This window comes from Melanerpes formicivorus, unplaced genomic scaffold (assembly GCF_026170545.1).
Source record: "Melanerpes formicivorus ecotype bairdi unplaced genomic scaffold, bMelFor1.0.p_v2 SCAF_21, whole genome shotgun sequence".
NCBI classification, from domain to species: Eukaryota; Metazoa; Chordata; class Aves; order Piciformes; family Picidae; genus Melanerpes; species Melanerpes formicivorus.
In genome coordinates, this window is record NW_027142373.1 from 4335788 (window position 1) to 4348532 (window position 12745).

Below are 12745 nucleotides of genomic sequence, written 5' to 3' on the forward strand. Positions count from 1 at the left end.
TCTCAGAGGTCTTTTCCAACCTGTTCTGGTCTACTTCTATTCTATTCTATTCTATTCTATTCTATTCTATTCTATTCTATTCTATTCTATTCTATTCTATTCTATTCTATTCTATTCTATTCTATTCTATTCTATTCTCTGTAAACTGTCAGATGTGGTTAAGTGATGTTAATTTATGCACTGTTCTCATTACCCCAAGTTTTGTCTGCTAGAAAGTAAAATACATTTGTACTTGTATTAACTGAAACAAGCTGAAACAATGCTGGCTTAGGAAGGAAGGAAGTAAATTCTTTTTTTTTTTCTGTACCAGCTACTTTTCCTGAAACCTTAGACATTTCTTTCTTTAAAAGGCTTTTACTTGTCATCTCCTCATATGATTTGCCACTCATTTGCTTATTCTGAGCCATTTGCTCCCTACCTGACATCCTCACAAGAGATATGGAGCAGAGGAGCTGAGCTGGAGCTATTCTCAGGCTTGTGCTGTGTTTTTAAGTTTAGTCCTGACACTTGCAAATCCTAACACACTTACTCAAAAGCAGAAGCTAGTGTCAGTATGTTCTGCAAGAGGAAATGTAATTATAATTGTATTGCAACTTCAGCCAGACAAAAGGGGTGCCTGGACTGCAGCTCCATCGAGATTCAGAATGTTCCCATTTCCTCTCACTTTTACTTCCACAGGGCTTCTCTGTCTCTTTGGGCTCTGGTGCAGCGGAGTGATTGAAGTTTATGTGATCCTGGTATTGTGCTGCCTTTCAGTATTTTTGTTGTTGTTCTAAGACAGCTCGTCCACCTCCAGCAAACATTCTGCCTGGTGTTCACCTGTGTTGAAGTGAGAATGAGACAAAAATGGGAAGATGGAGAGACGGTCCTTGGCAAAATTTCTGGTTTACTTTTTTCTTCTTTTTCCTACAGCCATGGCTGTGTAATGACTCATTTTTCATTGTACAGCTTTCCTTGATGTACCAGGGGAAGGCCTGGATTTGTTTGCTCTGAAAGACTCTTTTAGCTTTGTTCAGCAGACATAAAAAAACATCAGATTTTAGCACCAGACCTTTTCTGCTAGGGTCTTCTAGTCTTGGAGATTATTAATCTCTTGCAAAATTCCCATGATGTTTATATTTTTTTCTTTTCTCTCTAATATCATAAAAGGGACAATGTAAAAGAAATGAGAGTACAGTAATTTGAGAGAAATAAATGATGTACATCGTGCTTGTGAGCTAGCAGAGGGAAAGAGATGAAGACAAGACAAATAAAACTGTGAAGACAGATGGCAGAAGGACATGGAATACATAGTGGTGAATAGCATCCCATCTTGTTTTTCGGTTTGGAGTTGCGTATTTGTTGGGCCTCTGCCCTGCTCTGTTGCATCTGGAGTGTTGTGTCCAGTTCTGGGCCCCTCAGTTCAAGAAGAACCTCAAGGAGCTGGCAAAGATGCTAAAGGGAGTGGACATCTCCCTTGTGAGGACAGGCTGAGGGAGCTGGGGCTCTTTAGCTTTGCAAAGGTGACCTCATTTCTGTTTATAAAGAAGTGTAGGGCAGTGTCGGGAGGATAGAGCCAAGCTCTGCTCACAGATGTCCAATGGCAGGACAAGGGGCAGTGGGTGCAAGCTGGAGCAGAGGAGGTTCCATGTGAACATGAGGAAAATTTTTTCACTGAGGGTGACAAAGCCCTGGAACAGGCTGCCCAGAGAGGTTGTGGAGTCTCCTTCTCTGGAGACATTCAAAACCCACCTGGATGTGTTCCTGTGTGGCCTGCTCTAGGTGATCCTGCTCTGGCAGGGAGGTTGGACTTGATAATCTTTTGCGGTCACTTCTGACCCCTAACATTCTGTGGTTGGATTGTATGGAATTACTGTAGTGGTGGATGACAGAAATGCCATTGCTCCCAGAGAAATACAACTGAGCAATCATCAAGAGATTGATAAATAAATAAATAATCAAGCGGAGCAATAGCGATGACTGCAAGTTGATTTGTAATTTCTTTTTTCCTTTCTTGCTCCTCATAAGTTGAATCCAGATTCTGAAAAATTGCCTGTTGTTGTTAATATTTTTAGGATAATTGCCCAAGTGTGGCTGTTTTCCTGTAGTTAATTCCATTTTTCCTTGAAAATGAAGTATTTGTGTGTGGAGGAATTCTTGTAGGACTGGAAAAGCTATTTACTATTTAAAGCCGGAAATAATTAAAGACATCTGAGGAGGCATTGTCTTTAATTCCAAATGTTGCAATAAAGAACATTGTTAGGAGTTCATACTCATGTCCGTTGTGTTCATCATTCTCTTTGTGAAAGTCTTGTCTTGGTGCAACCTGATGGAAAAAAAGCAAACTTTGTGATTTAAAGCCAGTGGTGATGTTAAGTGGCCGAGGAGGTTGGACATAACTTTACTCTTTAAAACAAGGCTATGTGGGGGTTTTTTTCAGTGTATTTTTTTTCCCCCCTCTTCTTAGGATCAGTGGAAAACCAGCCAGCTGTTCTCCACTTGGTGCTCTTTGAGCATCTGAAACCTTTTAGAGCAAAGCTAGTCAGAGTTTCCAGTATATTGTAAACATTCCTGCAGCCCTGGTGAACATGCTGACATAACCCTCTCTCTAGGAGGCACAATGTAAAGCCTGAACAGAGGACCCAAAAATGTGGTAGCTTTATTTAATAGTCTCACTTAAAAGGAAAAAATAAAGTGTTCTATTAACTATTTACAGCCTTTCCTTTTCTTTCACCACTTTCTCTGGAGACCTACTGGTAATAATGAAATATGTATTTAAAGGGAAGCTCCAGTGGTATGGAAAAAAATGTAGCAGTTGATTTTTAATCATTGTCTGCTGGACTCTTGTGTCCCTCAAGATGCTTATAGAGATGTCATGACAGCTTTTCAATGTTACCAACTATGAAAGTGCTTCAAGATAATAGAAAGCTGTATGAAATGAGAAAAGTATTGCCTTGTGAGATGAACAGCACCAGGATATCATGCTCAGCTAACTGCTGTAAATTGCTATCCTAATAATTAATGTGGTTCAAGGCTATAGATTTTGACCTCACTAAATTAATATAAAAGCAATGAGGTAAATGTCAGAACTGTTCCCTTACTGTGCTGAAAGGTTTCCCTTTCACACTTGCATGTGTTGAGATTCAAGTGCAGGATATTTCAAGAGTGTCTATAACCTTCATGAAATGAGAGGAGCCTTCAGCTGGCTAAAGAAAGTCTTGCAAATGATTGAATTTAATTAGTGATTTTTAATTAGCATGAAATGTTTCAGGCTGTCACCTTTTTGGGGTCACTTAAAAACTATCTACAAAAATAGTACAAGGGATGACTTGGTTCCTTTTGTTGTTGTTGCTGGATGATTGTTTGCTAGGCTGCAATTACACTTGGAAATCTTAAGTTTACTTTTACTGTTTATGTATTTTGTACAATGTTTCTCCAGCTTTATTAACAACACATCCAACCCCCACTGAGGAACTGAAGTTAATCTTCCAAGCTGTACTTTTATTGAAAAAATGATATGAAAATCTGTGTCCACCATAGAAGCCTCTTAGCAAGAAGAAACTGAGATGAGTAGATACTCATCATTGCTAAGTATTGAGTTACTGTATTGTCCACAACGACATGGATATTATTATTCTGAATCCTAACCTATAATTTTAGCCATAAAAATAGTTACCTTAAATGTGTAGAATGACAAAATGAAGATTGTCTCCTTGGACCTTTTTGTACAGGCAACTGATGGGGTTGATTTTGGAGTTCTTCACTTGCTTATTCAAAGCTGGGGTTTAGTGGTTTAGCCATCATTGTCTAAGGGTGAAAGAGGATTGGTGGGAAATAATTTATTTTATTAAAGGCTTTATGATCCAGGATGTTTTTATCAGCACCTCTTTGAAATAATAAACCTGGCATGCTGTAAGCTGAAGTAATTAGTTTGATATTTCACTCTGAATTCTGCATTGGAAAAACTGGGGACGGTCTTAATACTGTTACTTCACCCTCATCATCGTTCATTTGCCAACCACTGTTGGCTCTGTCTCACACAACACACTTGGGCTGTTCTTTGTTAGTGTTAAGTGATTCTTCTTGCCTGGCTCTCCTCCTCTGCCTAGTGATGGCTCCCATAGTTTGTCCCTCAGATGGTTTCTTTTATTCACCCTCCAGCTCTCCATGCCACAGCACTGTTCTCTGATTCCTATCTTTTCCTTTGCTCCTCTGCTGTGTATCTCATGAATCTATTTACTATCTGTGCTGCTGACTTTCTGGTCCACCTTTTAATTACAGCCTTGTCTCCTGTTATCTAAGCCATTATCTTCACCTGTCTCTCTAATTCTCCCCTCCATGTTCTCCTTGTTGGGGTTTAGCTGTCGTCTCAGCATGTAAAAGCCATGACTATTAATCTCCGTCCTAATCCTCCTCTCTTGATAGCTGAGCCTCTGTGGCCTTTCATGTATGTGATGTATCTAAATCTTGGAGACAGTTTCTGCAGAGTTGAGCAAAATTAAAATGTTTTCCTCTCCAGCCACATTTACAGCCCTTGCCCTGCCTTTTAGCCTACATCTCATTCATCATTTGGCAGTCGCTGGGTTTCTTTCTGTTTGCCTAGCACCTAGCACGCCACCACCTTGTCATTATGATAATGAGGAATAGTTATTATAATTATTAGTGTGCTTAACCAATGGCTAGCTAATTTGTGAGCCATTAATTTTTGAATGGAATGCATTATTCTCCTTATTTCACAGAAGTGTGACACTACACATGTGGAATATTATTTACTCTAAATTCATTAACGGCTTTAAGTAGGGGTTTAGTTTGTTAGTGTTATCTTGAGATTTGTTTAAAATGTAAGTACAGAGTTTAAAATAATAATTGCATTGTAAATATCAGTCATTGTTAGAGCTCACTTGAAGGAATGCAGGCCAGCTTTTTGATGTTAACATCTCAAATTGTGCAAACTGTAAACAATTTGTAAGTGGATTTGAGCTTTTTCTCAGGAAGACAAGCTCATCTTATACTTAAAATCAGGGGAGGAAAGATAAAATTGTTCTCCACTTTATATTTTTGGCTTTATTTCTTTGAAATGATGAAACAAGTTAGAATGCTTTCTAACAACTTCGAAATATTAAAGTGCCCAGGGACAGGATAGGGATGATGTTTTGAAGGCAATAAATATTTCAGCTTCACATTTCAGTCTTTCTTCTTCATTCCTTTGATCTGGCTTTGGTTTAGTTATCATTCCGCTTGAATGACTTCACACTGTCTTTCTTCCTCTCCACACCAAAAAGAAGTGTTCTGCACATATTCCATATGTTGTGGGAGAGCCCTGGTTGATCCCCATTGTTTGCTGGTTAGTAGCTGCCTCTGCAGTAAGATACTCCACCCCCAGCTGGGATGGGGGCATTCAAGCCCAGGACATAATTTACACAGAGAGCTGGTACGTAACTATCACTGTTTGCTCAAAATAGTAGAGCAGGAAAAGTGAGATTGTTTTTTGTTTGTTTCGGAGAATGGATATTGCTACTGAATCACAGAGTGTTAGTGGTTGGAAGGGACCTCAAAAGATCGTCCATTCCAACTTCCCTGCCAGAGCAGGATCACCTAGGGCAGGTCACACAGGAACACATCCAGGCAGTTTTTGAATGTCTCCAGAGAAAGAGATTCCACAACCTCTCTGGGCAGCCTGGTTTAGTTTGGAAGGAGCCTTAAAGATCATCTAGTTCCAGAACCCCCTGCCATGGGTAGGGACATCTCCCACTAGACCAGGTGGCTCAAAGCCTCATCCAACCTGGCCTTAACCACTGCCAGGGAAGGGGCATCCACAAGGTCCCTGGGCAACCTGTTCCAGTGTCTCACCACCCTCATTCTAAAGAATTTCTTTCTTATATCCAGTCTAAATCTACCCTCTTCCAGCTCAGAGCCATTGCCTCTTGTCCTATCATTACAAACCCTTATAAAATGTTGCTTTCCAGCTTTCTTGTGACCCCCTTTCAGGTACTGGAAGGCTGCTCTAAGGTCTCCCTGGAGCTTACTCTTCTCTAGGTTTACCAGCCTCAGGACTCCCAGCTTGTCCCCATGAGGGAAGTTCTGCAGCCCTGTGATTGTCTGACCTGATCTATGTGTCCATACACTGGATGGACATTCAGGTCTGTAGGTTAGACACAAAAATATGATGGTCATTTTCCTGAATTTTGCTTTTCCTGGGAATGTTGTGTATGTTTTAACAAAGGTTTATGTTTTTAAGTACTCGGTATGCTGTGTGTTATGTTGTCTAGTGAGTTGTGTTCTCCTCTGGGAACATGTGTTTATATAGCTATTTTTAAGTCGAACCGGACTACATAAATGGTCATCAGTGATTTTGTTTTAACAGGGATTAGTAAAAGAGTCAGTTTTTTTTATTTCTTATGTCAACAAATAAAAAGGGAAGTTGTTTAGAAACAAACCCAGCAACATCCTTCTTCAGCTGCCTTCAGCAAGTGAATAGTGTGCAGTTTGGAAGGGAAAGGAAGGAATGGGCAGAGACTTGTGTAAGCACAGCACATCTAAGTGCATAGGATCAGAGCAGGTATGTAGTGTGAGGTCCGCAGGGCTCTCAGCAGGAGAGCCTGGTCTTTCTCAGCAGATCACTGACTGAAGATCTTGGCTTTGCCAGTAGGACTGAAGGCTCACCTGCCATTCTGCTTTTCCCATGCTTCAACCTGATGGAGCAAGATTAATTTTTGTCTACAGGCATAAATCCATACTCATACTAACCTGTGACAGACTTAGGAGATCAAGACTTTGATCTTATGAAATCCCCTGGAATCTAAGTTTTGGAAGCTTATTCAGTGGCAAAATGTGTCCTTACCATACAAATCCTTTGCTCTGCTTTTGAGCTCCAGTACAGTTGGGAAGCAAAGCCTGGGCACAAGTGTATGCTCATTGCTGCCAGCAGTTTTGGAAAACCTGGCAGAGCATTGGCATATTAATGAATTAAAGCCTGGTATAATTTTTATAACAAAAGCTCAGGAGTTTCACAGTCTGCTTCTCTTTCCCCATTGGGAAAGGTGGCTCCCATCCAGTGCCATCATGTCTGATGTGGTGTAGGCTGGCCCATTGTGAAAGAACCCAAAATTGTGATGCTGGCACCAGTCATGGAGCCATGTATTAATGGAATGGATTTGCCTGTCCCTTCCACTGTCTCTGCCCAACACTGGAAGAAGGGAGGAAAAGATAACCTGTGCCCCAGATTCCTTTGCTAAGAGACTGTGGCACTGCTCGCAGCCAGAGCCCTACACAGCTGCATGCTCTTGGGGCAGCTCATTCTGAGCCGATGCATCCCTTGCAGCAAGTGCAGAGGCCGCTGTGCCCTTTCTCCGAGTGGACACCCTGGTGAAGCTTCCTCACTCCTGCTGACCTTGTTGGTATACCTTCGATCTGGGAAAGAGATTTCACCCTGCCTGTGCCAGCTGCCGCACCCCGCCCCAGAACGCCGGGGCCGTTCCCATCGCCCGCGCTGGGTGAGAGCAGCGCCCCCTGGCTGCCGACTCAGCTCTCGGGCGCTTTGCTGTCGGCTCCAGTCTGGGGCTGCCGCTCGACCCCTGTCTGCTCGCTGCCACAAAAGGCTCCCGCCTAGCTCGGTCCAGCTTTGATCCAGCACGCAGCCTTTAGCCATGCTGCTTCTGAGATGCTGCCTCGACCGCTCCGAAAAGGGTGGAGCGGATTGTCTCCCTGTGTTCAGTTGCTACCTCTTGGAAGCCGTTTTACAAAGCAAGGAAAACATTTATGATTAAGCATGAAGAGAAAGTATGTAAGATGTTTATATTTTCCATTTATCAGTGCACTTCAGAGTGCTGCCTTATGAAATTGCAATTCTGGACTTCACAGTCCACTTCCACTGCGATGGTTTGTGCCATGTAAGATTGTTAATTCTGTGCTTTATACACTGAAACAAGAAGAATTTGTTTCTTTTTAAATTGGGGCCAAAGAGTAAATTCACCCTAGTTTAATATTCAAGCCGGCTCAGCTTTAGGGGATTTAAGTGATATAATTGTATTGTATTCGGCCCCACAACTAGTCCAACTGGAGAGAAAAAAAAAAAAAAAGATCTTCAAAGTGAATATTTTAGTGCTTCATGCAAGGCACATTGCTCAGTGTCTTGGGGGAAGGAAAAAAGGAAAAGTAAAGCTTTTCTTATATTTGTGAACCGTGGTCCATTGTTGTACGTGTTTTCTAAGCTTCTGTACAGATCTCAATGGCACAAAAAGTAGAGCTAGCTCCCACATCCCTAAAAAAAAAAAAAAAAGCAAGTTTTATTCCTGGTTATAATGAGATGTTGCATCTATTCATGGGATTAAGTCCTTGAAAGAAAGGAAGGTGCCTAAACCCAGATTCCTAAAAGTTTACATCACCATATTTCAAAATAAAAATACCATTCCTCAGGAAGAAGATGCATAAATGTGGAGGCTCACTAACAGCACAAGCACTGACACCTTGTCCTTTTGCATTTAGATTTGTTGCATTTCCATCTGATTGGACCAGAAATGTTGTTCTGGTGTCTCTTGACACTTAACGAGTGTGGATATATTTGAATCAGCTTCGGGGTTTGGTTTTGTTTCCATTGTGGAGTTGGAAGTGTTGGGTGTATTTTGTGGGGAAGGAGATTCATTACCCAGTACCCAAAACTGAATTAAGCATCTCTGGGAGGAGAGGTTGAGGTTTGATCTTCTTGATGTTTTCACCAAGGTAACACATGTGGGTGGTGCTCTGCTGGTGAGCCATGCTGGCTCCTGTCTTCCCTCTAAGGTGCTGAGCCCCATATAGGTTTCAGCCTCTTATATATCCTCCCCTGTGAACTGCTGGTGGATTTTGTTGTGGGAAAGGGAAAGAGGATGTATTCACTGTAATTCAGTATCAAATAGCTATTAGAAATGTCTGCATTCAGCAGATCCCTAGTCCATGGGTTTCAGGGGGATAATTGAGCCTTTGCAGCTCAAGCTGACACATCACCAGCTCATCAGACAGTTCATATAATTTTTTAGCTCTGGAAGCATCACTGGTGTGCCCATTCCAAGAAATACCTGAGGATTTTTTTTTATTGGCAATTTTCATCTTTTGGATCCCCTGTAGTAGAAATTTAAATCCTAAATGGCCTTTTTGCCAGTTGAATTTAGATGAAGGGGAGAAAAATATGTTGATTTTGGTGGTGTTGGGTTGTGTTTGGTTTTTTTTTTTTGATGATGTGCAATTTTAATTGACTGGAAAATATGGTAACTTAGATTAATTTACAGATTGTCTTCCCCCTCAAAGGAGCTTAGAAAATGGAATTGTTGAGGCAGTAGGAATGGAGTGGATCTGTGTAGGGGTGATGGATGCTCTCTAGCAAACGGGAAGAAATTCGTACAACAGTTACCATAAAAAAAGTGATACTGGATTTTTGTTGTGTTTTGCTCCAGCTTCTGCTGGGTAAAAAAAGGTGTTTTCCTTTTTCTGTAGAGGAAATAGCAGTCTCCCTGTGTCTCAGTTCTCCCATCAGGTACCAAAATCATAAGGTACCAAAATCAATCATTTTTTTAAAACACAATATGTGCATAATGCAAACCCTATAGAGTAAACAGGGATAGACTTAACTCATGGCTTGTGGCATGTCTTTGATCTCCTTGCTAATGGAATTACCCTGCTCTCCTCCACTGCAAACAGACGCTTTGTGAAGATGTAGGATTATGTTCTTTGTCCCATTGTCAGAGTCTGGTATGAAAACCACAGAAGAGGATGTGAAGACTGTAACTTTGGGCTTGGCAGCTTCCTGACCTTTATAAAAGGCTCGCTCAGTGCTGTAATAGCTCGTTCAGTGCTGGCAAGGTGACAGACTAGATGAATTAGCTGGGCTTTTCCGTCTCCTATGTGTCAGATTCTTTGTTTTATATGGAAATAATTTCTGTCAAAACGGGAAATTTATCATGAGGTACTTCCTCTGCCTGTAAAATGGAAATGTCAACCACAGGTCTCTTTGAATGTGTCTTCTGTTACAAACCAGTGGTGGAGCCAGCTTTGTCCATTGATACCACCATTGTGTTCCCTCGTGTTTGAATACAAAGTCAGGCACTCCACTGACCTGCCATAATAGGAGCATGTAATGGAAAGTGAACAGCCCTGCCTGATGGTCTGGCTGAGGAATCACAGGAAAATTTCTGAAATGGTTAGAGGTTATCAGGTTTTTTTGGTCTATGATGTGTCCATATGATGGATGTGTCTATTTTTCAGGTGTATATATGTGTGTGTGCACCTGTGAACACAACAAGCTATGTGTGCATTGCTGTTGATATACTATGGTGTCTTCAGAAACCCAAGCAGATTCATAGATTTGTAGAAATCATAGAAAAGCTTAGGTTTGAAGGGACCTTAAAGATCATCTAGCTCCAACTCCCTGCCATGGGCATGAACACTTTCCACTACTCCAGGTTGCTCAAGGCCTCATCCAACCTGGTATTGGAACATCTCCAGGGATGGGACATCTACAACCTCCCTGGGCAACCTTTTCTAGTGTCTCACCACCCTCACTGTAAAGAATTTCTTCTAATCTCCAGTCTAAATCTGTTCTACTCAAGGTTCAATCCATTCCCTCTCATCCTATCACTACAAGCCCCTGTAAAAAGTCTCTTACTGGCTTTCTTGTAGGCCACTTTCAGGTACTGGAAGACTGCTCTAAGGTCTTCCTGGAACCTTCTCTTCTCCAGGCTGAACAGCCCCAACTTTCTCAGCTTGTGTCCGTAGCGGAGCTTCACCAGCCCCTCTGTTCATGTTTGTGGCCTCCTCTGGACCCACTCCAGCAGATGTCTATATATGTATTGACATGAATATGTCACAGAGCATAGGCTATTAATATGAAATATCTTTGCATAAAGATTTAACATCTGTCATTATTTAAAAGGCTGAGCAGATATTACAGCATTATGTGTTGCTGATAGATTAAGAAGGTACCATATGTCACACATTACCCTGCTTTGCATTTTGATATGTGTCAAGCAGTGAGTAATCCTGCATCCTGTCTGGGCAAAGATGGCACTGGGATAATTTTTGGGGGGTTGTTTTCAGTGGGAGAGGATGATCATATTAAAAGAAATTAATTTATGTATTGGGGGAGACAGTATATTTTTAAAGGTGAGGTTAGAAAGAGGGGGTTGTAAAGCCAGTAGTAAACCAAGTCCACGCAGATGTTGAAGATGGAGCAATTGTAAGCTGTGAGCACTGTGTTTGGGGTGCAAAAATCAGGAAGAGAAAGTGAAAATAACTCACAGCCTTCTGTTCCCTTCTTCAAAGTATTGCTGTGGAAGTTTGGCAGAAGCTGGGACAGGAAATTGAAATCTGAATACTATTTTAAATGGAGAGGGTTAAAGGGCTCTCTTTTAGACTGGCACACTTGTTCTTTTATTTGATACTTGAACTCTGCAAATTTTCTGTGACTTTCTAGGGAGAAGGAGGAGCAGCTGACTCGGGTGACAGAGGTACAGAGGCTGCAAGCCCAGCAGGCAGATGCTGCCCTGGAGGAGTTTAAGCGGCAGGTGGAGCTGAACTCAGAAAAAGTCTATGCTGAAATGAAACAGCAGGTGAGAAGGTCACAATGCTAGCCTTTCTGAAACTCCGTCTCAGTAGGATAGCATATTCTGATCTTATAATGCCAGAAACATGCTTCACTTGAGAGTGCTACATCAAAATCTTTCACAATGTAGTGTCTTTGCTAGCAAGTCAGAAAGGGATGTTGGCGGCTGTTTCATCTTTCTAACAAAGCCAGGATTGTCATTGTTACAAAGATATCCATGGTTGTGATACTGATTAGGGATTTTTCAGGAGTGAGAGTATAAAGTGTTAGTTTATACACCCCTGTGGAATGGCATTTGTAATTTTCCACTTAAATGTGTGTCTCTTCCTACTCTTTTCAGGATGACTCCCTCATCCGTTAATGAGGTCCTGTAATCAGTTTGAGCCTAAACAGGGACAGAGCAATGGTGGCTGCTGGAAGGCATATGCAGAGGACAGAAAATTCTATTTTTTTCTGTTCTTGCAATTAGTAGTAGGAATTTATATAAAAATATTTTAGTGTCTTAAATTCCTTCTGGAGCAAGCATTAGTTAAAGCTCTGTCAGTGGGATTTTGCAAATGCAGCACCATGAGTGAAATAAGGAACAAATGACAGGTGATCAAAAAACAAGGGGAGAGCAGTATCCAGCTCTGAAGCCCTCAACACAGGAAGGACATGGAGCTGATGGAGTGGGTCCTGAGAAGGGTCACTAAAATGATCAGGGGACTGGAACACCTCTCCTACAAGGACAGGCTGAGGGAGCTGGGGTTGTTCAGCCTGGAGAAGAGAAGGCTCTGGGGACACCTAATAGCAGCCTTCTAGTACCTGAAGGGGGCTACAAGAAGTCTGCAGAGGGACTGTTTACAAAGACCTACAATGATAGGATGAGGGGCAATGGTTTGAAATGAGAGAAGAGTAGATCTAGTTCCAGTCCTTCTGGCACAATCATGGACGCCTTTCACTAGCCCAGGTCACTCAAGGCCTCAGGTTCTGGAAGGCTGCTCTAAGATCTCCCTGGAACCTTCTCCAGGCTGAACAGCCCTAACTCTCTCAGCCTGTGTCCATAGGGGAAGTTCTCCAGCCCTTTGATCACCTTTGTGGCCTTTCTCTGGACCTGTTCCATCAGCTCCATGTCCCTCTTATGCTGGGTGCACCAGAACTGGACACAGTGCTCCAGGTGGGGTCTCACAGGAGCAGAGCAGAGGGGCAGAAGCG

The 12745-nt window shown here is 42.0% G+C and overlaps 1 protein-coding gene across 5 annotated transcripts in view; it reads left to right on the top strand.

Moving 5' to 3' along the window:
- The window catches only part of CEP112 (centrosomal protein 112), a 167518-nt gene that overhangs the window by 49752 nt on the left and 105021 nt on the right, over nt 1-12745 (top strand). For all 5 annotated transcript variants that reach the window (XM_068151137.1, XM_068151138.1, XM_068151142.1 and 2 more), the window contains one exon: nt 11423-11558. In XM_068151137.1, coding sequence (XP_068007238.1) covers nt 11423-11558 — 136 coding nt within the window. The remainder of the gene's footprint in view (nt 1-11422; nt 11559-12745) is intronic.